This window comes from Hipposideros armiger, unplaced genomic scaffold (genome assembly GCF_001890085.2).
Source record: "Hipposideros armiger isolate ML-2016 unplaced genomic scaffold, ASM189008v1 scaffold_444, whole genome shotgun sequence".
NCBI classification, from domain to species: Eukaryota; Metazoa; Chordata; class Mammalia; order Chiroptera; family Hipposideridae; genus Hipposideros; species Hipposideros armiger.
This window is the reverse complement of record NW_017731794.1, coordinates 250,716-278,639: the sequence shown is the minus strand read 5'-3', so window position 1 is coordinate 278,639 and position 27,924 is coordinate 250,716. Positions and strand designations below refer to the sequence as shown.

The 27,924-nt window shown below is 36.4% G+C and overlaps 1 protein-coding gene across 4 annotated transcripts in view; it reads left to right on the top strand.

The window, feature by feature from the left end:
- CLCN3 (Cl-/H+ antiporter 3) overlaps positions 1-27,418 on the top strand; it is a 77,732-nt gene extending 50,314 nt beyond the window's left edge. For 2 of the 4 annotated variants that reach the window (XM_019665505.1, XM_019665506.1), the window contains 11 exons: positions 811-910; positions 2,882-3,069; positions 4,073-4,195; positions 5,334-5,540; positions 8,399-8,479; positions 9,413-9,958; positions 12,488-12,674; positions 15,847-16,245; positions 18,649-18,865; positions 23,376-23,451; positions 25,203-25,418. In XM_019665505.1, the coding sequence (XP_019521050.1) occupies positions 811-910; positions 2,882-3,069; positions 4,073-4,195; positions 5,334-5,540; positions 8,399-8,479; positions 9,413-9,958; positions 12,488-12,674; positions 15,847-16,245; positions 18,649-18,865; positions 23,376-23,451; positions 25,203-25,361 (2,283 nt within the window). In that variant the 3' untranslated portion in view covers positions 25,362-25,418. Of the gene's footprint in view, positions 1-810; positions 911-2,881; positions 3,070-4,072; positions 4,196-5,333; positions 5,541-8,398; positions 8,480-9,412; positions 9,959-12,487; positions 12,675-15,846; positions 16,246-18,648; positions 18,866-23,375; positions 23,452-25,202 lie in introns of all 4 variants that reach the window. The other 2 variants (XM_019665508.1, XM_019665507.1) reach the window with 2 other exon arrangements.
- Positions 27,419-27,924: the final 506 nt, after the last annotated feature.

Genomic DNA, 27,924 nt, shown 5'->3' with positions numbered 1-27,924 from the left:
TCACAGTGGCTCCCGGTAGTTCACACGGGCTACGAGCCGCTCACGCTGGCTGCCAGCCACTCACATAGCTCACAGCAGCCCACTGCAGCCTACGCCATTGCTGGCGACTCACAGCAGCCCAGCTCAGGTCGAGCTGTTGTTCATCATCTTAGCTGTAGAGGGCCCAGCGTCACTGGCCCTCAATGTGGGATCCAAACCGCAGCCCTGCTGCTCAGAGCTGGTGCTCCCAAGCAAGCTCTTGACCAGCTGAGCCACTTGGCAGGCCCTGATCTTACCTTTTAAAGAATAATATAACCCATTTAATTGCTAGGACCAGAGAATGACTGGGGAATGATAGACGTTTCAAGCTATAATGTCTTATTTCTGTTAATATAAAAGATGTATACCAGCTAAATTTGGTATAATTTAAGCCAGTGTAGGTCAGACTTTATGTAGTTTGTGGACCCCTTGCTCTCAAATTCTGAGGTTTTTTATACAGATCTTTGGGTAAATGTTTGTCACCTGGTTTGCAGGTATAGCAACTGATAGGGGTTTTGCCCCAAACTCACCTTTTCCGTGATGTAGATTAGAAAATGCTGTCCTGTGTATAGTAACTGAGAAAAATTATTAGATTCTAGAATTGTGGCTTCCATTTATAGTTTGAATAATGAAGCATAAACATTTCTTTTTCTTTTTAATTAAAGTTTATTGGGGTGACAATGGTTAGTAAAGTTACATAGGTATCAGGTGTACAATTCTGTAATATATCATCTATAAATCACATTGTGTGTTCATCACCTAGAGTCAGTTCTCCATCCATTCTAATTTCAGATCAACAGCAAAAAGAAAGAATCAGCATGGGAAATGACCAAAAGTTTGTATGATGCGTGGTCAGGATGGCTAGTAGTAACACTAACAGGATTGGCATCAGGTAAGGAAAAATGTTCACGCAATCGTTTTCTGGTTAACAGAACAATAAATAGTTCTCCCCTTCTTCCCACAGTTTTCTTTTCAGGTACTGTTGGATTTTTTAAAGCATTTTTTTGTTTGTTTCTTTCCTTCAAAAAAACTTCTTAAATATAAGACCAGAAGGCAGAGGCTTCTGAGTCTAGTCTTTGCTGTATCACTTCAAGTGCCTATCTAATTTTTTTTTTTTTAATCTTTCCGGGCTCAGTTTCTGTATCTGTAAAGTACATGGTTTGGACCAGATGATCAATAAGTATCTTTTAATGGTAACATCATAATAAATAGCTAATATTTGTTGAGCGCTCCCTCTGTGTCCTGGACTGTTTTAAAAGCTTTACGTGTATATAAACCACATGGCAATCCTATAGTATATGTGCTGTTATTATCACCATTTTACAGATGAGGTGACTGGAGCACAGAGAGGTAAGTCACTTGACTAAGGTCACGCAGCTAGGAAGTGACCAAGCAAAGATGTCAATTCAGGCAGTTTAGCTTTTTTTGAAGATTTTATTTGGGAATTGGGGGAGGGGACCAGCCAAGTTGTTGTTCTTCAGTCTTCGCTGTGGAGGATGCCTGTTGCCATCTGGCTTCCTGTCAGCAGCTCATGGCCTCTAAGCTCAAGTGTTCAATCTTAGTTGCGGGTGGGCGTAGCCACCATCCGATGCAGGAGTCCAACCAGCAGCCTTGTTGTTAAGAGGGCACTGCCGCTCTATCCACTGAGCCATCCAGGTTCAGTCTTAGTTGCGGGTGGGCGTAGCCCACCATTGAGCAGGCAATCTTGTTACACCAGCTGAGCCATCCTGCCACCTGTTGGCAGCTCAGCGACAGCTCAGGCTCTATCCACTGAGCCATCTGGGCAGCAGCTCAGCTCAAGGTGCCAGAGTTCAGTCTTAGCTGCGGGTGGGCGTAGCCCACCATTGAGCAGGCAATCTTGTTACACCAGCTGAGCCATCCTGCCACCTGTTGGCAGCTCAGCGACAGCTCAGCTCGGGCTCAGCATCACTGGCTCATGTGGGAATCGAACTGGTGGCCCTGTTGCTTAGAGCTCATGCTCTTAAGACAACTCAACCAACTGAGCCACTTGGCTGGCCCAAGAGCCTGCACTTTTAACCACCACGCTGGAGAGTGCCCACATAGCCTCTATGTGTGAAATTTTAAGATATAACGTTGAAGCTCTGAAAACAAATGTTAAGGACTATTTTAATGACTTTCAGCTTCCACCATGGAAGATTATGTCCCGAAGAACATGAGGAAAACTAATATTTGTGTGGAGAATAATAGAGGGAAATACTCTAATTGACAAGCACAAGAATTTTGTGTTTGTGACTCATTGATCTTTTTACATGATGAGAAGGACCTTGGGTTTGACTATAAAGTTCTGTATTTTTTGTGTTCTGTCTGTAAAATTATCTTGATATATTTGATTTTTTTGTTATTTAAGAAAAAAATGAAAATTTATCACAGTAATTAATGCTATGAGTTTTACTAATTATTTCTAATAGACATTAAATTTTAATGGGATTGAGATCATTTGTAAATTTATTAATTAAGTTTTGGATTGAAGCATACTAGTAAAAACTTGGACTTCAATAACCAGGTTTGTGAACCTCCTGTTAGGTACCTGTCTATTGAAGATGTTTTAGTATCTTTATAAACACCTTTTTTTTAAACTCACAATTAATTTGAATGATGTAATTAGTTTTGATTTCAAACAAAGAATGACAGTTTTGTTTTAAAAAATAGCTATTTACAGTTTTTAAAAAGTAATATAAACTCATTGATAACTAAGATTTGAAAAATCTTAAATTCTTGTGTATTCCTTTTGTGACTCTTTGTGCTAGGGAGTTCCCTACTTTCCTTGGCTCTTTAACCTTGATAATTCCTAACCCCCACGAAATGGATTTAATTTTTTACCACCCCCAATGTGTTTTTACAGGGGCCTTAGCTGGATTGATAGACATTGCTGCAGATTGGATGACTGACCTAAAGGAAGGCATTTGCCTTAGTGCTTTGTGGTACAACCATGAACAGTGCTGTTGGAGGTCTGATGAAACGACATTTGAGGAGAGGGATAAATGTCCACAGTGGAAGACATGGGCAGAATTAATCATAGGTCAAGCAGAGGTAAGTCTTGCTTTGTCTCAAGAGGAATGAATAATTGATATAGTGAAGTGAGTCTCCAAATCATTTAATTACAGAATTAATGATATCAGATAATTGCAACCTTAATTAAAGGGAAAAAGAAATGTAATAGGATAGAATGGATAATATGAGACTACATCGCAGGATGTAAAACATAAGTATTGTTTCAAGAAGTTCTTGTATTAATTAGCTGGTCATGTCCAAGTCTCACGGCTTATGACGTAAAATGTATTTCGTCATCCTGCTACCTGTTGGCAGCTCAGTGGCAGCTCAGCTCGGGCCGGGAATTGAACCGGCAACGCTGTTGCTCAGAGTTCACACTCTTGCGCCACTCGGCCGGCCCTAAAATGTATTTCATATTGTAGAAAAGAACTGCAGCAGGTTCTGTGAAACCACAGAAGTTTATTATGAAGTCACGTTATTAAAATTGCTTAATGTATTACATCACGATTAATTGGGAAATATGAATTAATAAAAAAAATTTAGAAAATAAGCCTTCTTACTGGAGCTATCCATAGATTTTTTTTTTTCTTCATGGAATTACAGTGTTGAAATGATTATTTTACTATTCTGGGTCTATAATGAACATTTTAGAAATTAGAATATTATATAATTTATAGAATATTATATATATAATATGTATAATATAATTTTAGAATATTATATAAATTACCTTATTATTTATGGATATGTTTTCAAAATTTTGTTATAGCTGAATTTTAGAGATTAAAGTATAACTGAGATTCTGGACAAAAGACTTTAGGGATCAGGAAAAAGCTAGAAAAAAAAACCATTAAATAGATTAAGGCTCCTTGGTATGTATACAGATGTATCTTTGGATTCTACTTAGATATTTTGTTCATGTAAAGCTTTTTTTATTGAAGTAAACCAGGAGTTTTTACAAGTTTTACCAAAGTTTCTTATGAGGCAAGCACTTGCATTGGAGGAAAATTAAATTCATGCTATTGAACTATTTGCCTTTCAGGGTCCTGGTTCTTACATCATGAACTATATATTGTACATCTTCTGGGCGTTGAGCTTTGCCTTTCTTGCCGTTTCCCTGGTAAAGGTGTTTGCTCCATATGCCTGTGGCTCTGGAATTCCAGAGGTAAGCCTTGCAATATTTAGTGTCATTAAACATTCAGTAATTGTTATGATGCTTATCTTTTTGCCTTGGGGGAAAAAAGTGGTTGTTTTTCTGGGGAAATGGTTTGTTTGTAATATGAAAAAGAAAAGTTAAAATATGTAAGCTTATTGTAAATATCCTTGAAAGAAATTCTTCCCTGGAGTCATTTCGTCATTTACTGTGGAGGTTGATTTTTTTTTTTTTCCTTACCACTAATTTAGCACATGACTAAACAAATATCAGAAGACTTACTGAAACCTCAGGAATCTGGAAAAATATCTTGAGGCCTAAAGTTCTTTGATGGCTTAGTTGATGTTTTACAGTTATGAACCTGATTTGAATACATTCACTCTCTTTCTATAACTATTTTTTAATTAGATGTTAATAAATCTTGAACTTGGAAGATAATATATATAACTATTTAATACTTTAAAATAAACATTTGATTATAGTGGGTCAACAGCACAAACTTTTGGATTTTATTATTTACAAACAATAAAGGAGAATATACTTAGGATTGAACATGATGTTAACTCATTGCTTTACCCTTTTTATTTTGTTTTAAATAAGTTCCGGCGTTTCCTAGTGCATTTCTTTTAAAATCTAAATTGTAGTGATTTTTAAAGCCATATTAAGAATACTTTAATGAGGATTAACATCATGCAGTATTTAGCAGTTGCCATTCATCCTTCTTGAAACATAGGAAAATATTACACATAATTGCAGTACTCTGAGAAGGCATATCTCTATTTCTGATACAGCATGTGTGAAATGTATCTAGCTATATTTCTACAACAGAAATATTTAAATTTGCCTTTTCTGGTTATACAACTATAACCCTTGTATTAAGGGTTGTATTCCTTTTAACATGGCCAGATATTTTAGTTTTGTTTATGAGATAGGGTTGCTTTCTATCTTGCTTGAGACAAGAATTAGAATGTGATAATAGGTTTATTATATGTAGCATAATAGTTGAAGCTTTTGAAAAATTAACTGTGAATTGTTCCATAGTCCACCTAAATTTACAAGTTTTGTTGAGTAAAACAGGAGAGTAATTTAAGTTAGTTAAGTTCTCATGTTTGTTAAAGGAAATTAAACTGCCTTCATCTTTCCTTTGTAGATTAAAACCATTTTGAGTGGATTCATCATCAGAGGTTACTTGGGGAAATGGACTTTAATGATTAAAACCATCACGTTAGTACTGGCTGTGGCATCAGGTTTGAGTTTAGGAAAAGAAGGTCCCCTGGTACATGTTGCCTGTTGCTGTGGAAATATCTTTTCCTACCTCTTTCCAAAGTATAGCACAAATGAAGCAAAAAAAAGGGAGGTAAGTGTCTTTTGTAATTTTTACATATATACACCTGTTACATAGATATTATCAGTGAAGACTTTCCTAGTCTAAAGATAACATTTTACTCTGCTTTTTGGAGAAAGTCTGTCTTCAGATGAAAAATTGAATATGGACATTGTGCTTCTTTTCTTTTTTCTGAATAATTGCTAATGTCTTTGTAGAATCCATCCTCAGTGCTGCTTAGTTACTTGTATATTTCAGAGACGTAGATATAGGTAGACTACCTGGTGATTATTGGTTTCAGTAGAATCTCACAGAGGTCTTTCATTTGTTTTTGCCTTACAACTCCCCTCCTCTAAAGTGTTTCCCAAATGCAACATTAATTTTACTCTTATTCTCACCATCAGTATTTCGCCAGGGCTGGGAAATCTGAACAACTGTGTTTCCCTCTGGAGGAAGTGTCTAATGCCAGTGGGAGTGGGGCGTGTCATCTGCAGAGAGCGGTCAGGCACCCCGGGAAATTCTGAGGGCCTCCAGGACCGCCTGAGGTTTAAATCAAAGATTCACATTAAAGGGGATCTTGGAATTCCTCTTTATTCAGCTGTTTAGGGCAGTTTCTTTTACCATTCTTTTTAGTCCAGCCTGAGATCATCTAGGAAATCTTTAAACTATACATATTATGGTTTCTCTGATGTTTCTAGATTGCTTTGGATAGTTTTTAGAAGGAAAGTGAGCTCCTGAGATCTTCTGTGTTAGCTCTAGACTTGGGAGGCCCAGTCCCTTCCTATTTTCCCAATCTAATTTTCTGCCCTAGATGGTACACAGCTCTTTGAGTTTTTGAGGTCTGATATGTTTCTATTTCATTAAATATTGAGAATTCAGGGGTCTCTGGTCCTAAGACAGGGCATTTCATCCTGTTGTTTTTTTTACAATGTAGTGAAAAAGTATAATATTTTTTTCTATCAAACTATTTAATTCCTCAATTAAAATAATTATAGTTTATTTTAATGTTAGCACTAAAACATTGTCCTTGCATTGTCAGTCTAAAAGTGGAACACTTCAGAGCATCATTGTTTCATCCCTGAATGATAATTGTGATTCCACTACTATCCTATAAAACAAAATAACATTATCAATAACTTAATATGTACCTGGTTCTGTGGCAAGTACTTTACTTGCATTTATAAATTTAATTCCACAAAAATCTTATTTTAAGTTAGTACTATAGTCCTCATTTAAAGAGGAAATTAGAGCTTAAAGTGCCTGACTTGCCTAAGATGACATAGTGTCAGAGTGTGGATTAAAATTTATTTTTCTCTGACCCAAAAGTCTATACTTTTAACTACTGTACTACTACGACTATGATTGTGTGGATATGTCTTTGTGTGTATTCAAATGTTAAAACAAAACCTAAAACTGTACTGAAATGGCAAGTTAGTGGCTAAGATGGAAATACAGCATTTGTCTCCTTAGTTCAATTTCTTTACTTGCTATTGTACCTTGACATTTTTGGGATAAGATTTTTATTTTTATTTATTGATTGTAAGTGAAAAAAGTATAAATTATTAGAATATGTTATCCAAATTAAATTTACCTAAATTTTAATGTCCACACTATGATGTAAGGTTTATGACATTAATTTTATTCTGTCACCTTAGTATATAAATGTCGAGAGTTTGCTTTTGAGTTGAAATCATTGAGGCCTCATAGTTTGGCTTTCTTCCTATGCCCATTTCCTTGACATTTTTTAATTAAATGATTCTTAGATACTTAGAAAACAGATTAAAACGTGTGTGAGTTACAAGTACATGGGTGTTAGCTCGATTGTAAAATACTGTTTTATTAAATGGAGAATCAGAGAATTCAGTTTAATGTGTTGTCTACAATCCTATTAAATGGAAAATAAAAATCAAAATAGTAAGTTAGACTGCCCCAAGTAGGCAGTCTGCATTCTCAAATCCAGATACTACTTAATTAAAGCAAATATTTGTTTATTTTTTAATTTACCAAACAGCAGCCTTACTCTGTAGTTTGTGCTCTTAACCATTTATAATTTAATTTTGATAATTTCTAATTTCTCTTTCAGAAATGTAAAAATTGAACATCTGAGGAAATGCTTTGGTAGCCTCAAATATTTACTGGACTAAAATAGTGAAAGGAATAAAGACTCTTAGAAAAGTGCAAATAAAAGTACAAATAAATTTATAGGTGTAGTTGGCTTCAAACTGGTGGGAAGTGGGCAATACCCAAGTCACAGACAAGGGAGCTGGAAAGAGCATCCATTATGTGTGTTTGTGGATTTTTCTCTTCCTTAAACTTTATTGTTAGGGGTTCTGGTTGGTGACACTGCATCATAAGGGGCAGTTCAGAATGGGGCTCACCATGTTGACAGTGCCAGTATTTTCGGAGGACTCAGGGAAGTGAAAATACAGGGAAACTCAATAGGTTTTAAGTTCCCTGGATATTTTACTAAGATTTGGAATAGAGTAATGATTAATGATGGGCAATTAGCTCTAAACTCTGAAGAAATAATATCCAATTTAAAAATAAACTCTCCCCTCACACTCCAGTTACTGCTCTCTCCACTGGTCTTCACAAACAAACATCTTGAAAATTGGTTGTATTCATTGCCTCTCCTTTTTTACATCCCACTGACATCAGTATATCTCGCACAGATGTTTTTGACTGAATATTGAATATATGACTGACCTTTCAATTAAAGCAGAAGAGAAAAAAAAAATTTTAGGATAAATAAATATTTACCTTTGGGGAGGAGAAAGACGTGAGTTAAATTCAGAAGAGGCATTTTGAAAATTAGCATGCCATGAAGAATTTTTATTTGCTATATTTTTGAATTATAAGAACATATGAAATAAGCAACACCCTCTTTTTAGGTGCTGTCAGCTGCCTCTGCTGCAGGTGTTTCCGTAGCTTTTGGTGCACCCATCGGAGGAGTTCTTTTTAGCCTGGAAGAGGTAGGTAAAAAACAAACAAACAAAAAAGCAGCAACTAAAATGGTATGTAATTACCATTACAAATATAATTTGCTTTCCAGTTTTATAGCAAGTGTAATATTAATATATATAGATTTTGTTAAGTTTTCAAGTTTATTTTCATAATTATTTTCCACTCTTACATAAAAGGTAGTATATTAAATATGTTCTTAACCTTGAGAAAAATATTTTTAAAAATATTATTCATGTATAAAAATTAGTAATTTAGCTTTAATGTATTTAAAAGTAAGCACATATGAATTTGACTTAATAGAAAATATTTAAACAATCCATCCCTATTAACTGAAATATAAGAATCTTTTTATTTTAAAATTTTTAATTCCTCAGATGGTCTTTGTAAGTTTTTCTTATGTGATTATTTTTGTTGTAGTTATTGATGCTTAAGAGAGATAATTTTAGTTGCTTCAGTGCAATATGTTGGTTTTGTTTTCTTTTTGGTGCTTAAGACTTTTTATACATTTACTTAAAACTATGACTGGGAATATTTTACAATTAACTTTTTTTTCCAGTTTGTGTTCTATGCTTGTATTTTTCTATTTAGTATAGAAGAAGTAAATTAAATAAGAGCTAACATGAATTGGTGGCAGGACATTTATTCTTTACTATGATTGTATTGGAGGTGAAATTCATTTTGAAAATAAAACAATGCTAGGTATTTTAAATAATTGTTAGACATTTATGACCAGTTGGTATTTTGAATGTAAAGTGATGTGATAGTCAAAGTTAATAAAACATTAATATTTGTCATACCATAGTAAAATCCGTTATATGTAAATTCTAGCTGCAGCAAAATTTAGAGCTATGATATTTACCATTCAACTTATAACTATTACAACATATCAGAAGTATCTTATAAAATCGGAGCATTAATTTTCTTTTTCTTTTTTTTTTTAGGTTAGCTATTACTTTCCTCTTAAAACTTTATGGAGATCATTTTTTGCTGCTTTAGTGGCTGCCTTTGTTTTGAGATCCATTAATCCATTTGGTAATAGCCGCCTGGTCCTTTTTTACGTGGAGTATCATACACCATGGTACCTTTTTGAACTGTTTCCTTTTATTCTCCTCGGGGTATTTGGAGGGCTTTGGGGAGCCTTTTTCATTAGGGCAAATATTGCCTGGTGTCGTCGACGCAAATCCACCAAATTTGGAAAGTATCCTGTTCTTGAAGTCATTATTGTTGCAGCCATTACTGCTGTGATAGCCTTCCCTAATCCATATACTAGGCTCAACACCAGTGAACTGATTAAAGAGCTTTTTACAGACTGTGGTCCCCTGGAATCCTCTTCTCTTTGTGACTACAGAAATGACATGAATGCCAGTAAAATTGTTGATGATATTCCTGATCGTCCAGCAGGCCTTGGAGTGTATTCAGCTATCTGGCAGTTATGCTTAGCACTCATATTTAAAATCATAATGACAGTGTTCACTTTCGGTATCAAGGTAAGTGCTAATGTCGGGTGATATTTACATAATCTTGGAATGTTCAAAACTTGTATGTAGAATGAGAAGTAAAGTTTTTTTTTATCTAAAGGTGGTTTCATAAATGTAAGCTGAAAAGTTTTTATCTTTTGGGTTTAATTTTCAGTAATGAAAAAACAATTCCTTAGGACATATTGTTGAGCATGGTATCTGTTGCTTTGTAACAAATTATTCCAAAACCTAACATCTTATTCAAAATAACTACTTATTTTGCTCTTGATATTGGTCAGTGATTGGGGAAAGACTTCGCTAGGCATGTTTTGTTTGCGGCCTCTCATATGGTTGTCATCAGACATGGCTTGGACTGGTGGTCATCTCACAGACATTAATTTGTCCGGCACCTAGGCTGAGAAGATTCAGACAACTGGAACTGGAACATCTGGGCTCCTGGAACACCTCTCTCTCTATGGTTTTTTCCAGCATGATGGCCTCAGGGTGGTTAGATTTCTTACATGGTAGCTCAGGGTTCCAACAGCAAGTGTCCCAAGAGAACTGTTTGTAACCCACCCACAGAAGTCACCCAGCATGCCTTCTGTTGCATTCTCTTTGTCTACGCAGCCACAAAGGCCTCTGGCCAGGTTCAGGGGGAGGTACATACACTCACCTCTAGTGGGGGAATGTCAGAGAATTCGTGATTATGCTTCAAAACCATTTATATTAGTTTCCTATTGCTGCTATAATAAATTACCACAAGTTTAGTGGATTACAATGACTCAAATTCGTTATAATTGTGGAGGTCAGAAGTCCAGAATGGGTCTTGCTGAGCTGACATCAGGGTTTTCACAGGGATTTGTGGAGGTTCTATGAGGTGCATCCTTTTTTTTTTTTTTTTGGCCTTTTCCTGCCTTCTAGAAGCTGCCTGCATACCTTGGTTCATGGCCCCCTTCTTCCACCTTCAAAGCCAGCAATGGCTCATCTAGCCTTTCTTTTATCTCATCATTCTGACACCAACTCTTCTAAATCCTTCTTCCACACTTAAAACACTTTTATTAATTACTTTCAGCCCAATCAGATAATCCAGGATAATCTCCTGTTTGAGGGTCAGCTGGGTAACAATTTTAGTACCTCCTTGCCATGTCACAATGAATTCACAGGAAATAGGATATCCGTATCTTTGGGGAGCCATTGTTCTGCCTTACCATATCCCTGTAGGGTGTTGAAGGGACACTGCAAACTCAAGAGTTAAATTACTCGGCCGTGAACAGTATGCCTGTTTCCATCAAGGATTTAAGGCCGTTGCTTCCTTTGAACTTACAAAAGTGACAATAGCATTCATTAATTAGTGATTTGCTAGTAAATACAGTTCTACTATATGGGTGTTAGTGATGTATCTGCGGAATCAGATGTCAGCTAATCCTTGTTTTTTCAATTATTGCACCAATAGTTCATATAATATTTAATGTTCTCTAGTGATAGCACGCTTTCACAAATGTACATTATGTGGAATAACTTAATAGCAACAAAATTAGAGTGGTTTTAAAATATGGTCTCTTTTCTATCGTCCTCCATGTTTAGTCCACTGGGTATAAGAGTTAAATAATAGAAAAACCTTGAAATTTTACTTTTATTTTTCTTAGCGAATCAAGTTAAAGGAGTTATTAAAGCTCCTGTTTCTACAGTAAGTTGATTTTCTATAAATCCCAACTTTCTCACCCGCAGTTGATACAGGAAGCTGGAGACAATTAGCAGCCCTTTGTTAAGTCCCCATCACCCTCCACTCTGGCAGGAGAGTGTAAAACATATTTTGATCACTTCTATTTGGATATCCATTTATTGATCCTGATATACTCTTCAAAATGCCATCACTTTGTGCTTGGCTTGTTTCGTATCCGGAACAGTTTAGAGCTGTTGGTCTTTTAATAGTCTGTAAATGACCTTGCAGAAGCTGCTTACTGTTCCTATTACCCTCATTAAATCATTAATTAATATGAATTAAAAGGAGAAAAATATCGATTAAATTTATATATAGTGATTATATATATGTATAAATATATAAATAAAATCACTAAAAAAATACTGGGGGACCTGATAAGATTGCCCACTTTACATTCCCTCTTTAAGAGGAATGGCATGTACTATTTCTGTCATTTGATAAACAACAAATATGTAGAAAGGACATACTCTTGGAGTACAGGACAGTACTTCAAGCTGAATTGATTTAGAGTTATGAAAAATGCTTTGCACTGTCTTTTTTTTCCCCCCCACTTCAACGTGGACTAATGAAAATTTTGTCAAGAACCCCTGAGCTAAAGGATAAATAACCCTTGGGTTATTTTCTCTTTGGCCTAGAGAATGCAGTTTGTTACTTTGTAAGTGAATTTATAGAATTGTTAAGATACTGTTATAGCAAGATTTTGCTCAAGTTATATTGTGCAAAAAGGATTTTACTATGTAAATGTGAAAAGTGTTAGAAAGAAACCCACAGAAGGTAGGTTTAAAGCATGTGCGGAGAGGATCTCGGCCTCAGTAAGCATTCTGTTTTTGTTACAGGTTCCCTCCGGCTTGTTCATCCCCAGCATGGCCATTGGAGCGATCGCAGGAAGGATTGTGGGAATCGCAGTGGAGCAGCTTGCGTATTATCACCACGACTGGTTCATCTTTAAGGAGTGGTGTGAGGTCGGGGCTGACTGCATTACCCCCGGCCTTTATGCCATGGTTGGTGCTGCTGCCTGCTTAGGTAATGTCGCTGTGTCTGGATGCTTGTGAACCTCAGAGAGAAAAGAGTGGGTGTGAGAGCGCTCATACTTAATTGGTAGGGGGAGGGGTAGGAGGGTACAGGACAGAAAGAGATTGAACAGAAACTAAACAATACCACCATTATAGGGTATTACGCAGCACTGGTTTTCATTTTCCTGTCTCTGAACATTTGTTAATGCAAAAATTTTATTGTTAGCAGCTTTTTAATGTCACATAATACTTTATGACAGAAAACATCTCAGTACAACTTGGGCTTAACTTGAATCCTGTCCAAGGAGATTTTTTGTGTTTTCATTGTGAAGGATCTTGACTTAACTATACTAACTATAGCTTGGTTCCTAAGATTAGTATTCTAGCAAAGCTGCAGAATAGCTTTACTTCGGGCTCTGCAGTGATTTATTTTTAGCCTCAGTAGAAGATTTCTATACCAGCCTCTATCCATCTGTGGTGCAATTATAGCAAAATGAGAAAGGTAACTACTCATTTCTTTTTATATTTAAAATGTCAGCTAAACTTTGGTTATAATATTTAATAATAATTGACTTATTTTGACTTATTTTTGTTCAGAGCATCAAAATTGTGTAGAGTAATTATTGATCACCACAAGTGTAATATCAATGAAAGTGAAGTACAGAATCATTTTTGCTAAAGTCACAAGAATTTATTTTTATTTTATTTTATTTTTTAAGATTTTTATTGGGGAATTGGAGGGATGGGAACAGAACTGGGAAATTGGGGGAAGGGGAACAGACAAGTTGCTGTCGTTTTGTTCTTTAGTCTAGTTGTGGAGGACGTTGCTTCACTGGCCCAAGTTGGCACCATCATTGTGCTCTTCCCGGGCAAGACAGATCAGTCACTGGCTTCTGGATGGCCGCTCACGGCAGCTGCTGGCCGCTCACGCTGGCTGCTGGCTACACACGGTAGCCCATGGCAACCCACTGCCACAGGGGCAGCAGCCTACTCCGTCGCTGGCGACTCATGGCAGCCCAGCTCCAGGTTGAGCTGTTGTTCACCATCTTAGCTGTAGAGGGCAGTGTCACTGGCCCTCATATGTGGGATCCGAACCGGGGCCCTCTGGGTCCCAAGCCAGCTCTTAACCATTGCGTCACTCGGCCGGCCCACAAGAATTTATTAAGTGTCCACTTTCGGTTCAGCACCATGCTAGGTGCAGTCAGTGATACAAAAATAAGTATAAAACATGGACCAACCTCAATTACAATCAAGTTGGGGACTCAAGACCAACGCTGAGAAAACAATAGTGAGCAACAGATACTGATTATATACAGTACTGCAAGAGTCTGAAAATTGTAGGACTCTAGAGGGAAAAACATGTGAAATAGTTCAGGTAGGGTAGAACAGCTTTATTTTAAAAGATTGATAGAATTTAAAGGAGAGGACTTTATTGAAGAGTATAAACACTGTCAAGACAAAAAAATTAGGCTATAAATAGGTTTAGTATTCATGGGGCACTGAAGAAACTGACAATATTGAAGTAGAGAGTGTATTTAGTATAATTTAGGAAACCAGGTTGGATTGGTGAGAGAGCCAGATTATGAGAAGGATGTTAGGGTGAATTTGTATTTGGAATTGGTCAGATTTGTGACAGTCGTGGCTTCACCATTTTTAGCTAAATGACTTTGGGAAAGCTCCTTGACTTTTTAGTTGTTGTTTTTTAATCTATAAAATGGAAATAACTACTTATCTCCTATAGTTGTTTTGGGATTATATCAAATAAAATGTATATAAGCTGTTAGTATCGTGCCTGATAAAATAAGTGCTTAGTTAAAAAATAATTTTGGGCCGGCTGGGTGGCGTGATGGTTAAGAGCTGGCTTGGGATGCCAGAGGCCCCTGGTTCGGATCCCACATATGAGGGCCAGTGACACTGCCCTCTACAAAAAAAAAAAAAAAAAAAAAATTTTTAAAGTGTTTGTAAACTGAGTAGGACTTGTCTGGCCTAGTGTATATAAGGAATACATAGTAGGTTTTTTTGTGCCATCTATTTTTAAGTTCAAAAGCAAGAAGGAAGGTTTTAAGCTTAATATAGTATGAACTGGTGAGCCCTGGTAGGTTTTTGAGCAAAGGGGCAACATGGCGAAAGTATTCCTTAGGAAAGATTAACCTGGGAACATGGCTTAGAAAGTGGATTGAAGGTCATGGGGCCTGGAGTCAAGAAGGAGGTAAGATAAAACGGTATTAAAATTAAGGAACAAAGTCTTGAGGGCCTGGACTAAGTTGATAATAGTGAGAATAAGGAGGAAGGGACCCCTGGAGAGATATTTTGTAGAGCAAATCAAGTAGGACTGGGTGAGAGTCTAGATGTTAAGATAAAGTAAAGGGGTGAACCAAGAGCAATGACAACCTAGGTTGTCAGGAAGAATGTGGTGCCCATTGTTGGGGTCAGGGAAGCTGGAATGGGGAGCTCTTTGGGGAAGAAGAGCAATGCGGTTTTAGGTGTGTGATGTTTTCTGTGACAGTGGTCATCTGAAGTCTTTTCTCAGGAAAACGAGACAAGCACACCAGAAGGATCAGGCTCGCGTAGTTGAGACATGGGACACATGCAACAGTAGATGGCGAGATGTGGGGGAGGCAGCAGCATACGGATGGTGATAGTTCAGAATGATGATTTGGGTAAATGAGTAGATGAGTTTTCTAAGGGCGGGTGAAATATTACACCACTAACGGAAGTCACAAGGCATCAAAATATTTTACTTATTTTAAAAAGATTTAGAAGAGAGAAGTGTATTAAATTAATAGTCTATGCACATATGAATTTGCTATGTAAATTGGTAGTAAATAAGATAGCTATCATGTGCTTTACCAGATTCCTTAAGAATTAATCATAAGCGTTTATAAGGGTGAAATTATGTCTGCTATAGCAAGCAGTAAACCAAAATGGCAAACTTGTTTTAGTTGCTCAGCTATGATTTTTTTTATATGAAGCAACAAACAGGTCTTCTGTGTTATAAACAAAGATGATTAGTGTGGCTCTAGATCTTATTAAAATAGTGATAATTGTCCAAGTAGTAGTTTCTGATGATAATCCTTTTCACTAAGTTCTATTTTCAAGTTGGTTTCAACTGCCTAGTGCAAAAATTTTACTATTGATGAGGATCCTGTCCGTCCTGACCAGTGGTGCTTCCTTTTTTTCAGGTGGTGTGACAAGGATGACTGTCTCCCTGGTGGTTATTGTTTTTGAGCTTACTGGTGGCTTGGAATATATCGTTCCCCTGATGGCTGCAGTAATGACCAGTAAATGGGTTGGAGATGCCTTTGGTAGGGAAGGCATTTATGAGGCGCACATCCGGTTAAATGGATACCCTTTCTTGGATGCAAAAGAAGAATTCACTCATACCACTCTGGCTGCTGATGTCATGAGACCTCGAAGGAATGATCCTCCGTTAGCTGTCCTGACACAGGACAACATGACAGTGGATGACATAGAAAACATGATTAATGAAACCAGCTACAATGGCTTTCCTGTTATAATGTCAAAAGAATCTCAGAGATTGGTGGGATTTGCTCTCAGAAGAGACCTAACAATTGCAATAGGTACCTTTTTAAAAAATACACATACAAACACACACACACATACCCCTATGTGTATCAGTATCTATATGTCCAGGCAGAGAGATACAGAGATATAATAGATTTCTGGAAGAAACGGAAGCAGTAAAATCTAGCTGGTTGTGTTTGTGGGGTCAGGGCATGTATTTTATGTCCCTTAAAGTCTTATGTTTTCTAGGAAAGGAGTTTGTGCTTGTGTGGGTTCTGCTAAATATAGTTTTGTCTTTTGATTTGGCATTGTTATCAGAGAATGGAGTCAGATTCCTCTTTTCCCACTCAGATAAGCCTTGTTAAGTTGATACTGTTCCTAATAGCATACAATATAAGGCCTAGCAAGCACCAGGGCATCCTGCTGAATACATTCTTGTAGTTAATAAAGCTGGCTGATTTGAATGCAAATTATTGAAAATCCCATCTTCATTGGTCTGTTTCATATCAAGTTCACAAGATTTTGCTTTTTTAGTTTTTGGATTTAGGTTTACAATGTTATCTTGTAATGTCTAGTTTAAAGTGAAGCCCTTGAAAGTATATTAACACAAACAGGAAACACAACATAAAAATTTAGGAGGAAAAAAATGACAGATAATATTGTATTAAAAATTGGAGGTAAAATTCATATTTACTTTAGGAAACTTTATGTTAGAAAAGAACCATTCCCATTCTCTGGAAATGTAACTCTTGTGTCTGCGTGCTCACTTTAAAAAAAAGAATCATCAGAAAATGAAAACTATGATGATGTTTTCTGCTTCAGAGTTCTTTGAATGACATTTAAAAATTTTTTTTCAAAAAAACAGAACAAATGCTAACAAATGGCCCTTCTTGCACTTAATAAATGATGCTTGTTAAAATAGTTACTGCATTCATATAAAGGTGATCGTCTTAAAATGACAAATTTAACTCAGAGAGGATAGGTGTATAGCAAATAAATGTTCTAATAAATAAATAAATTAGGTTAACATTTTTCTAAACTTTTCTAAAATTGTTTTATCAGTAAGTGCTTAATGTCTCAGCATATTTTCATTGATGATATAACATGTATATTTTAAGGTATTTAAGATTGATTGGAGTTACTTTTAACTCAGTGTCCATTGTACATGCTAACAGTACTTAGACTCCACCATTCCAGGTCATTAGCTAGATGCTTCTATGGGCTAAAAGCAACCTAGCAAGCATGTTTCAAAAATCACTTAAGTCATTTGCTAGTGAACTTCCTTCTTTTCTGTGCTTTTGTCATGCTTTTAAGGTGGCTTAGTAAGTTCTAACCATTAGATCTTTACTTTGTGCCTTCCTACTTGAATGCGTTACAACAATCAAATAAGGCTTTAATGGTCAGGAGTAAAAAGCATCGCCATATGTGTTAAGGACCTATATGTTTATCTGCTTCCTAGCTTAGGACTGATGCTTATTATTTTGGCTTAAATATTTTTGTAGCAAAATTCATGTTCAGAATATGCTCAATAATAACATATTCCATATTTGTACACACCGTTTTGAATACACACTAAAAATAGAAACTTAAAGCTGACTTTTACTTTTGCATTTTCTCCATTTAATGGGTTTCCTTCTTGTTTCTGTGGTGTCTATTCTTCCGCTGCAGTTTTCTGCACCTTTGTCACTTCCTGTCTAGCACTTTCAAAGATGGGAGTGGAAGTAGGCAGCAGGGCCTAAGCACTGGAAGCAGAGCTCAGTGGAGCGCACACAGAACCTTTACAAATAAAACCTAAAATGTCAGTCTGCGTCCATTATGGATGTAATTATAGTTGCAGCCCACCTGTTAATGCTTATGACTCACCTAAAAAATTAAACTTTAATATTAGAACGGAGAAAGAACTAGCTAATTCACAGGGACGGAGCACACAACATACAGCAAGGATGAAACTCTTTAGTCCCTCCCCTGCGGCGGGGTAAGTCACAGCACAGGCAGGCGCTATTGCATGATGGAGTCCATGTGTGCAGGCTTTAAAATGCCATATCCAGACACGCTTCCTTATCCCCCAAACTCAGAAAACACGTTCAGCCCCAGTAAAGAAAATTGTTCCGTGGTAGAATTAGACCAAAAAGAATTTAATTACATGAAGATAATTTGTCGTCAGTGAATTCTAATTCTGCCGAATATTAGAAATTGTTAAGTGACTTTTCAATCGATTCCGTTCTTGATTAAGAAGATAGGGAAAAAAATGAATGGACCGAAAGTCATGGGATACATTTATTTATTTTTTAAACAAGAAGGCCTTATTGTTTTTTTCTTTTTATTTTATTGTTTTCTTTTTATTTGTTTGTTTTAGGAGGGTCTTATTTTTTAAATAAGAAGAACCTCCAAGGAAGAAGGTTATCTTTAAAACGAAACCTATCAATTTTTAATTTTTGGTCTTCTGTATCTCTTTTCAGAAAGTGCCAGAAAAAAGCAAGAAGGTATCGTGGGCAGTTCCCGGGTGTGTTTTGCGCAGCACACCCCGTCTCTTCCGGCGGAAAGCCCGCGGCCCCTGAAGCTGCGGAGCATTCTTGACATGAGCCCTTTCACGGTGACCGATCACACCCCGATGGAGATCGTGGTCGACATTTTCCGGAAGCTGGGCCTGAGGCAGTGCCTTGTAACTCACAATGGGTAAGTCTGGCAAAGAAATCAGTTCACTTACCAGCATGTTTTATCCTTTTTAGTGGAATTCATATGCAGTTATTAGGGGAGAGTGTCATCTGCTCCCAGGCAGGCAAGTCTATCTTGTTAGGATGGTTATATTATAATAAATACCGGTTCAGGCCCTCAGATTCACACTTACCAAAGAGGAAGAAAAATGTCACCTGCCAGATCTTTGCCAAAATGTCAAGTGACATTTGTCAGGAACACTTCAGAGTTGGAAAGAGGTGCTGAGTCATCTGCCACATTCACACAGCACTTAAGAGTCTGTCCTTTCTTAGCGGAGCTGCGGACCTCACCTGTGTGGATACTGCAAAAACCTGTTTTCTTTTTGTAAGTCATTCATGTTTAGAATATGTATTTCTAGTACAGTAATAACTTTCTAGATATTTTTCTATTTACTATTTTAGCTGTAATATGAGGCAGTAACATAAAATTAAGTGAAATTTGTAAATTAGCTAAAAACCTCCTTTGTTTCCTCTTTTCTATCTTCTCCATTCACAAATCTTTTACATAAACTGCTAATGGCAAATGAATACTCATGTATTTAAAATGTATAAATTGAGTCATTGATTTGTCTGCCCTTTACACATAAACTGCCAGTGTTTCCCCATGATAGGAATGTAGGGAAGTTTTGTTTGGCTGATGTCATAGGTTCTGTGGGGACATGATACACAGGATCCTGGCAAACATACTCCTTCATTGCCCACCCCGCTCTGTTCCTGGACCTGGGATCTGTGTCCTCACCTGTGTTCTCTCTCTCTCTTTCTCTCTTTCTCGTCTCCTTTTTCCATTATATTGTGTTGTTGAAAAAGTCATGATGCATTTTTGCAACGAAAAACATGGAAAAAATACGTCATGACTTTTCCGACAACCCAACATTACTGTTCCTAGTTGAAATACTTAAGAGTGTTGTTTTTTTTTTTACCTCAAGGCTGACCACAGAAAGTCTAGAAATGAGAAATAAAGGGTGTTCTTGGATAGAACACTGCGTGCACAGTGTGAAGCTGGTTGAAACACTAAGCACTTAGAGAATATAGCGGGTTTTTTTAAGACAACATTTTGTACAAAACACATGACCCCTGTCTCGAGAAAGGAGGAAGAAAGAGCAAAAAGGAAGGAAATGTGTTTATTGAACACCTTCTTCACTTTTACCATTCAACTTCTCAGCCCAGCTGCAGAGGAGGTGGCAGTATCCTGCCTTTACAGATTAGTAATTGAGCTCAAAAAGGTTTCATCCTTTGCCCAGTTAACGAGGTCAGCAAGTCACAACACCTTGCTACTGTTTTACACAGTAACTGACTGATAGAATATGTCTTTTTTCCTTTGTGATTTCTTTAACTACTGTTTTCTTAGACAATGTATTAGACTGTATTGGGTTAGACATCTAAAGCTAGAGAATTTCACCTATGTTTAGTGTTTTCACTGTGCTAACCCGTTACATAACTCTAGGTAATAGGAAATAAATCATTAAAGGGATAAAGCTCTTGATTCAGGGCAGGAAGTTTGGAGTTATTAAATATCACAGATATTGATTGGAGATGTATGTAGTAAAATAACTTTTCTTTAGCTTAATGTTTAATTGAAAAAAATAATGGTACCACACTTCATGTTTAAAAACTTAGTAAGTGCCTGTTAAGTGGAGTCATGTTTCATAAAGCGTTATACCGGTTCTTGGGCCCTTTTCATTATGAATGGCTCAGTTGGAAGCTAAGCTGAGTTGTTATAAACTTTCACTTGCTTTGCGTTGTTCTCTGTGTCTGGCATGGTTTGTCCTTGTATGTACTACCAAATATAAATGTCACTCTCTAGTCTGATTAACTGTGATCACAAAGCTATATGGGTTAATGACCATATTTCACTTCGCTGATTAATTCCCAGGTTTTCAGCAGCACAGGTATTGGAAAGGAAAACATTTAACGGAAAGTAAAAATAATGAAGTGTGGGGCAGGGTAGGAAGGAGAGTTAATTAAAATCTTACCTGATACTGCCTGTTTATAAGAAAGCTTGGGGTAGGGGGTGGCTCTTTCGAAAGGAACATGTTTAAGTGCCTTGATTATATTTTCCTTATTTCTGTCTTACAAGGAAAATAATGGATATAGAAAGAGAAGAAATCAATTGGGGTGGTGGCTCTTGCGACATTTTCTTTGAAGTATGTAAGGAAGTAGAGTGTTTTATTCTCACTTACAGTTAAATGATTTAAACCCAGAAAATAAATCATATCTTCAAGTTTTTAGTATAGAGTATGATGTTTTGGACAATTGCTAATATTGTATAGTTTATGCTGGGTCCTTGGAGGTGGAAAATAACTATTTGGGAGAAGAGATGTAACAAATCTAGTACCTTGGATGCAAATAAAAAATGAGAACAGAGAGATGAGGGGAGAAGTGTGTCTGTTAATTTTAAAGGTGTCAGTTATAGATGTCTCACATTATTATTTTAATAGCATTTCTCAAAAATTTTAAGTTCTTGATGGGACTAGCAGGATGTTAATAGGCATTGCCCAAAAAGAGTTTTGTGATCATATAAGTTAGGAAAGCAGATTACATACAACAGTTTTCTCCACTGTGGAACTTTCTCAGAACAAATTATTGATATTATTTGATTCTCAAATGGGATAAACTTATTTGGATATGAAGCCTTCTTTTGATGGAAGGAACGGGTCAGTACTCCTCGGACTGGTGTTTCTTGGAACGTACTTTGGGAAAATGCTGGGTCACGCACTGTTTGTTAGCCCACAAGGAAACAGCAGATTGTTATTTACATTAGTCACATTCACATTGATTTTCCTTGCACTTCCTGAAGTTAACAAAGAAGCACTGAACCTGGCCTTATTATTCTCAAATCACTTTTCTCCATTAACTGAAGAGAGGAAATATATTTATTTCCTCTTTTTTAGGGCTGTTATTTTGTACATATAAACATTACTTTGTAAATCACTAAACTTGCCATTTGGTTCTTAAAAAAATTGTAACTTTTTTCTCATTGTGTACCATGTGATTTGGCAGAGCTTACTAATATATTAACTGAAATTAATCATTGTTTATAATTGGATAGAAGAGAATAAGTAAGAATTAGACTGGAATTATTTTAATTGTCAAGATTTTCACATTTCCTAACTCCAACTATAAATTCAAGTGTGAATTGATGAGTTTTTTGTTGTTGTTGATCTGACCTCAAACATTTAGTCAGGGAACATTTATTGAGTGATTGAGTGCTTATTTTATGTAGTGCTGTATCTGAGATTTTTTGGAGGGGGTACTTGCTCCCATGCTCTGAGAGCTTTTCAGTTTATCTTTGTTCTTAATGATCAGTACACTACTTTTAAAAAATAATGAGAAAACATTAGCAGAGAACCTGTTTATGCCTGTCCCATCCCTACCCTCCTTGCTTCCCCACCTCTCACCCTAAGTAACTATTTTATAGCTGACATATCTGTAGGACCAAACTGCTTTGACTCAGTGAACTCCCCTGGTGACGTTCTCCTTCAGAGAAGTCAGAGTGTTCAAAGGCAGTTGAACAGTAAAGCTGACTTAACTTGATCACCAGGGAAATGTTCAATTATCCGAAGGGCATTCCGGATGGGCTTCCAGAATTTAAAGATTAAAGTTGTTTTAAGGTTTTTGACATTCACTGTCTATATTGCCATGTATTGTAGTTAAATTCATTGGCTTCCCTTATAAAACCAGTAACCATAATTTTGTTTTAATAATTAAAAGTTTAATTATTTTCAAGTATGCTCGTGAGAATTTCTGTTCATTATTTTGCTTGATGTTATAATAATGTGTTAACTGAGAAATAATCATTATTTAGAAAAAAATGCATAAAGTAAAAGTCATGCTGACCCCTAATCATAAATACAGCTTATCAGCTTATTTTAAGAGGTAGCATTCGGCGGGTCCTGAAAATTAGGGGGTGTTTGTATTGGTTGGCATTTTTATTTAGTGCACGTTGCCTTTAATTTTAATTCCAAATAATAGTAAAATCCAAGGGATTTCTTAAGTCTCCTCACAGGCAATACAGGCTGAGCGTTCCCCTGCCTTTTCACTGCTGAGGCAGATCCAAGTAATAGCTGCTGCACTGTGACACTTCAGATATTAGAAACATATTTTCCACAGAGGAAGGAACAGAGCAAATGAAACTAAATTTCAGAATTTTATAGTTGTGTATTAATATTTTTTTGTACTTTTCTTTGTAGTCATCATCTTCATTGTGAACTTTTTTTTAATTTTGATTTTTAATTTAAAAAGGAAAACAACCCACCAATGTTTTAAAATAGTATCACTTTTGAAAGGCAGTGGAATTTATACAAATGGGACCTGGGATTTTAAATCATTTTTGTTTCTATTTTTATGAAATTCGTTGAAAGCATTCTTATGGTTCATGTTTTTGTTTTTTTCCCTCTGTCATTCTTTATTATTATTGGAACCTCTTTTCATTTAAGTTCTCACGGTTATTAGCATAACATGATCTGTTTCAGGATTGTCTTGGGGATCATCACAAAGAAGAACATATTAGAGCATCTCGAGCAACTAAAGCAGCACGTCGAACCCTTGGTGATTAGATATATCAGATCTCCTCCTTAGACACCTTAGCAGTCAGGAAGCATGAAACTTGTGAACTGTTCAGTTCTCTCTTTCCCAGATACCTGCTAACAAAAAAACCCTACATGCTGCCCATTACTTTTATATCTCATAATATGTCTGTAAGAAAAATTTAGATACGTGTAAAATTCCATTCATAGGAAGCAAGCAAAAGTTAGCATCTCGCATCACAATCATTAGTTGCAATTTAAGAATTGTGTAGGGTTTGGTAGTTGAATGAGTATATATTATTGGACATTTTTTGAGTAAACACCATAAATCTGTCTATTTTAGTGGTTACACCGGTCTCAGAAGACACCTAACTGATTAAACATGTCTACCCTGTCACCCCAAACTGCCCCCCCCTTTTTTTAATGTTTCCTAATGTTATGGTAAATCGAAGCTCATCGATGATTTTAACTGAGCTTAGCAGTGTTAGAATTGCTGACAGTTAAATGGATTATTTTTATGGCCACACTAACTAGAGCATAATGTGTACATATATATATATATATATATATATATATATATATATATATATATATATATATATATATATATATGTGATCATAGCATTAGTTCTTTTTCTGCTATACCCTGCATACTTTCAAAGTCCATAATGTGTGTCTTCCCATTTCATTAGTGAATTGTGCCTAGAATATGTGTGTGCCCCTTTTGTATGATGCTTCTAGAATGCTGTAAGCAGCTCTTAGGCTCAGATTTGTTTTTAACTGGCTTTATGTCCTAGCGGTTTCATGACTAAAGATAAATTTTGAATTACCTTACCTTATAACCTAAAAATCGTCTGGCTCTAGCAATTAATGCCTGAAACCATTTTGCCCTGCAATTGTCATCCCTATATAAAATCTTTCCCAGTTTGTTTAGTACACAACTGATTTTGTATTCCTGTTGTATGCTAATATTTCACAAGTATTTCATGCATCCTTTTTTTTAAAAAAAAAACTAACCAGTATACTAAGGAGCTACTCATCCATTCTGCTTTGTGCTTCACCTGTAATCTTTTAGCACTGCTTCTTGATTTTTCATCTGTCTTTTAATGTAAGCACTAACAATGAAGACTTTCATAAAAGCACTGTTATCACTTTCATAAAAGCACTTTTTGGGCTAAAATAAAAAAAGGAAAACATTAATAAGTATCCTAGAAACTTGGGCTGTCTTATAGTTTATTCTGGGGATTCTGAAGCTGGGGATTGAAGCTCTGTGTTGACTACTTTATCTCAGTTGAATGTGCTTTCATGAAGATTCCACATACAACTGGGCAATCCCTAAATTATTTTTTAAAAGTTAATTTTGGTTTTAAAAAGTGGGCTATTGACAGGATTTGGTCATCAGACATTTTACTGATTTCTTGATGTGATGGGACTGGATTTTTCTTCTCAAATGGGATCTGTATCATTTCTTGTTCATACATGCTCCCATTTTTGTGTTACTTTTTTGTTGGCATACATTGATCAAAATAGCTCTACTTCCGTGAGAGTCTCAGTGGAAAGGACATGGTACTATTAGTGACCACCATACTTCTTATATCAAAAGATTGTTGCTGGATAATTTATCTTTATCAGTAAAGTATTTTTTGAAAATACAAAATCAGGCTGCTTGCTTTGCTCTATTCCTGTCAACAAAAAGGATTTAGCTATCAATTTAGCTTCTCTTTTTTCTTTTCCCTTTCATTTTAATAGCAGTTTTCTGTTTATCCCTTTCAGGCGCCTCCTTGGCATCATAACAAAAAAAGATATCCTCCGTCATATGGCCCAGACGGCAAACCAAGACCCCGCTTCCGTAATGTTCAATTGAGTCCCGTAGATGAGGAGAGAGAGGAGGCGGAAGAGGAAGTTCGTTTGTTGAATAGCACAACTCTGTAACCTGAGAGAGTCGTCTACTTATTTTTCTCCTGTAAAAAAAAGAAAGAAAGAAAGAAAGAAAGAAATGTAAAAGCCAGGCTTTTGCAACATGGTTTGCAAATAATGCTGGTGGAATGGAGGAGTCGTTGGAGGGGCGAAAGGAGTGCCCTGTTTCCCCCTCAACTGAGAGCAGCCAGTCAGCTCCTGCTGTTCTGCACTGGATGTGTTCAGCCACTGACGGACGGACACGCGTGATAGTGCAGGCCTGAGCCTCAGAGGAGAGGACCCGCGGGGAGCACCTGGCCTGCAACTCCAACATCGCCAAGACGTGTCATCCGTCCCTGTTTCTGGAGGGATTACTTTGAATTGAGCCATCTCTAAGACTGCAAGGTTCTTGCCCTTTTTTAAAATCAAAACTGTTATGTTTAATTCATGAATTGTATAGTTAAGCATTACCTTTCTACATTCCAGAAGAGCTTTTATTCCCTTTTCTCACTCACTCACTCACTCACTCACTCTCTTTCTCTGTAACAAAGCCTCTTTAAATTGGTGTACCCTTTTGAAGCAGTCCTTTCTCATATTGAGATGTACTGTGATTTTACTGAGGTTTCATTACAAGAAGGGAGCGTTTCTTGTGCCATTAACCATGTAGTTTGTACCATCGCTAAACGCTGGGGGCAGCACGTGCACACAGGCTGAGCAAACAGGTCAAGTCTCAAATGAAGTGTGTGTGCTGTGTGGCTCAGACTCGACAAGGAAACTTGACTTAGGATAAACAGCTTTCTTTTTGTTTGTTTTTTTCCTCTCAGACTTTATGGATAATGTTACCTGGTCTTATGCATATTTTCTATTTCTAAAACTACTATGATATACAAGTAGTGTTCAGCATAAGGAAATAATGCTGATGCTTTGACAGTAAAGAGAAGGAAGTATTCTGTTTAGCTATATCTGGTATTAATTGCATGTTTAAACACTGGAATTTTTTTTCTTGAAATTAGATCAGTCATTTTTTTTGTTTGTTTCCCCAATATATTTTACTGCTGACACTGAAGAAGAAATGTAATTCATAACTTGCACTAAATGTATACTTCTTTTCTTAAAAATCTACCATTCTTATTTATATTTTTATGGATTAAAGTTTATAAAATACAGATCAGTTAATATCTCACTTAAATAATTTTACCTTTTTAATGTGATTTTTATAGACTAATTCAGACTTACAAATATGGAGATATGAACAAAGTTTACAATGGGAACAGGGGGTTAAAAGAGGCTGTGGTTATTTCTCTGTGATCCAGTGTGTACATAAGCCTGTTTCTGATCTTTCACTGCCATCCCCTGGATTATGTCTTCTGACCTGTCCATTTTGACTCATTAACTGGAAAGTTGAAACACTGCAAATCATTTTGCAGATTAAAAACAATAAATAGTGTTAACCATTTAAAAAAAATCAAATGGAAACAATAAAATTGCAAAGGTAGTTAAAATTTTAATCTGAACATAACCTTTGAAATCTTGGGATATGTCACATCCTTAAGTGCTTGATGATGTTTTGACTTCACAGTATACATTTTTGCAGGATGGGTTTCAAATGTACTGGGGTTGCTTTGGGATTTTTGTTTTTGGAAATGTCTGTCCTAATCATGGTCTTCATTCTGACAAAGGCAGTGTACCTGAAGGACTGGCCTCAGTGTTCTGTGATTATGCATTTTTGGTAGGAAAATGAATTTTTGCAGACAGGCATTTTCTGAAACACAGCTGGCAATGAGCCGTTTTTACATTTTGGAAGTGATTGTTCACTTCATAGTTCTTAATATTTCTGTAAGGTCTGTAAGATCACACAGGATCTGTAGGATCTTAAAGATTTATAAGATCATGAAGCCATATTAGAATGACAGTTGAAAGTTGAGCAGAATTTTAGGAATTTCGTGAAACATTCTGAGTTTTGCTATCTGCCTAAAATTAGTTGTTTCGTTCTATTTATTTTCCCCCATTGGCAGACTTCACATTTTCTTTCTATTTTTTTTTTTTTAGCTGAGCCATCCTGCTACCTGTTGGCAGCTCAGCGGCTGCTCAGCTCAGGCTAGACTCGAGCCGCTGTTGCTCAGAGCTCAAACTCTTGAGCAAGCTCTTAACCAACTGAGCCACTCGGCCAGCCCCCCAGACTTCACATTTTCTTAATGGCCCCTTCAAAGTTTATTTGGCCACTCAGTGAAATCATTTCTAAATAATGTTTCTGTATATCTTATCTCCAGCTTGTGTTGTGTATTTCAGTTGTACAAATACACTGTTAGAGTATGAATTCCTCAGCACTGGCTAATGAATAAATTGCTTGTCCTCAGTTACAAGCCGTCAAAGAGCAACAAGTTTCTTTGCAGAAAGATTCATAACATTAAACTTCATGTGGATTTCGTTTTTCATGTTTCCTTTTTGATTTCAGGTCCTCCTTTCATTGCCCATCCTGCCTCAGAGACTGACATTTCAGGGTGGATATTTGAGGCGGATATTAATTTTCTTCTTGGTAAATTTTATCCCTGATGTGTCTTACTGCTGAAACAACAGGAAAAGTGCCGTATTTTTATGC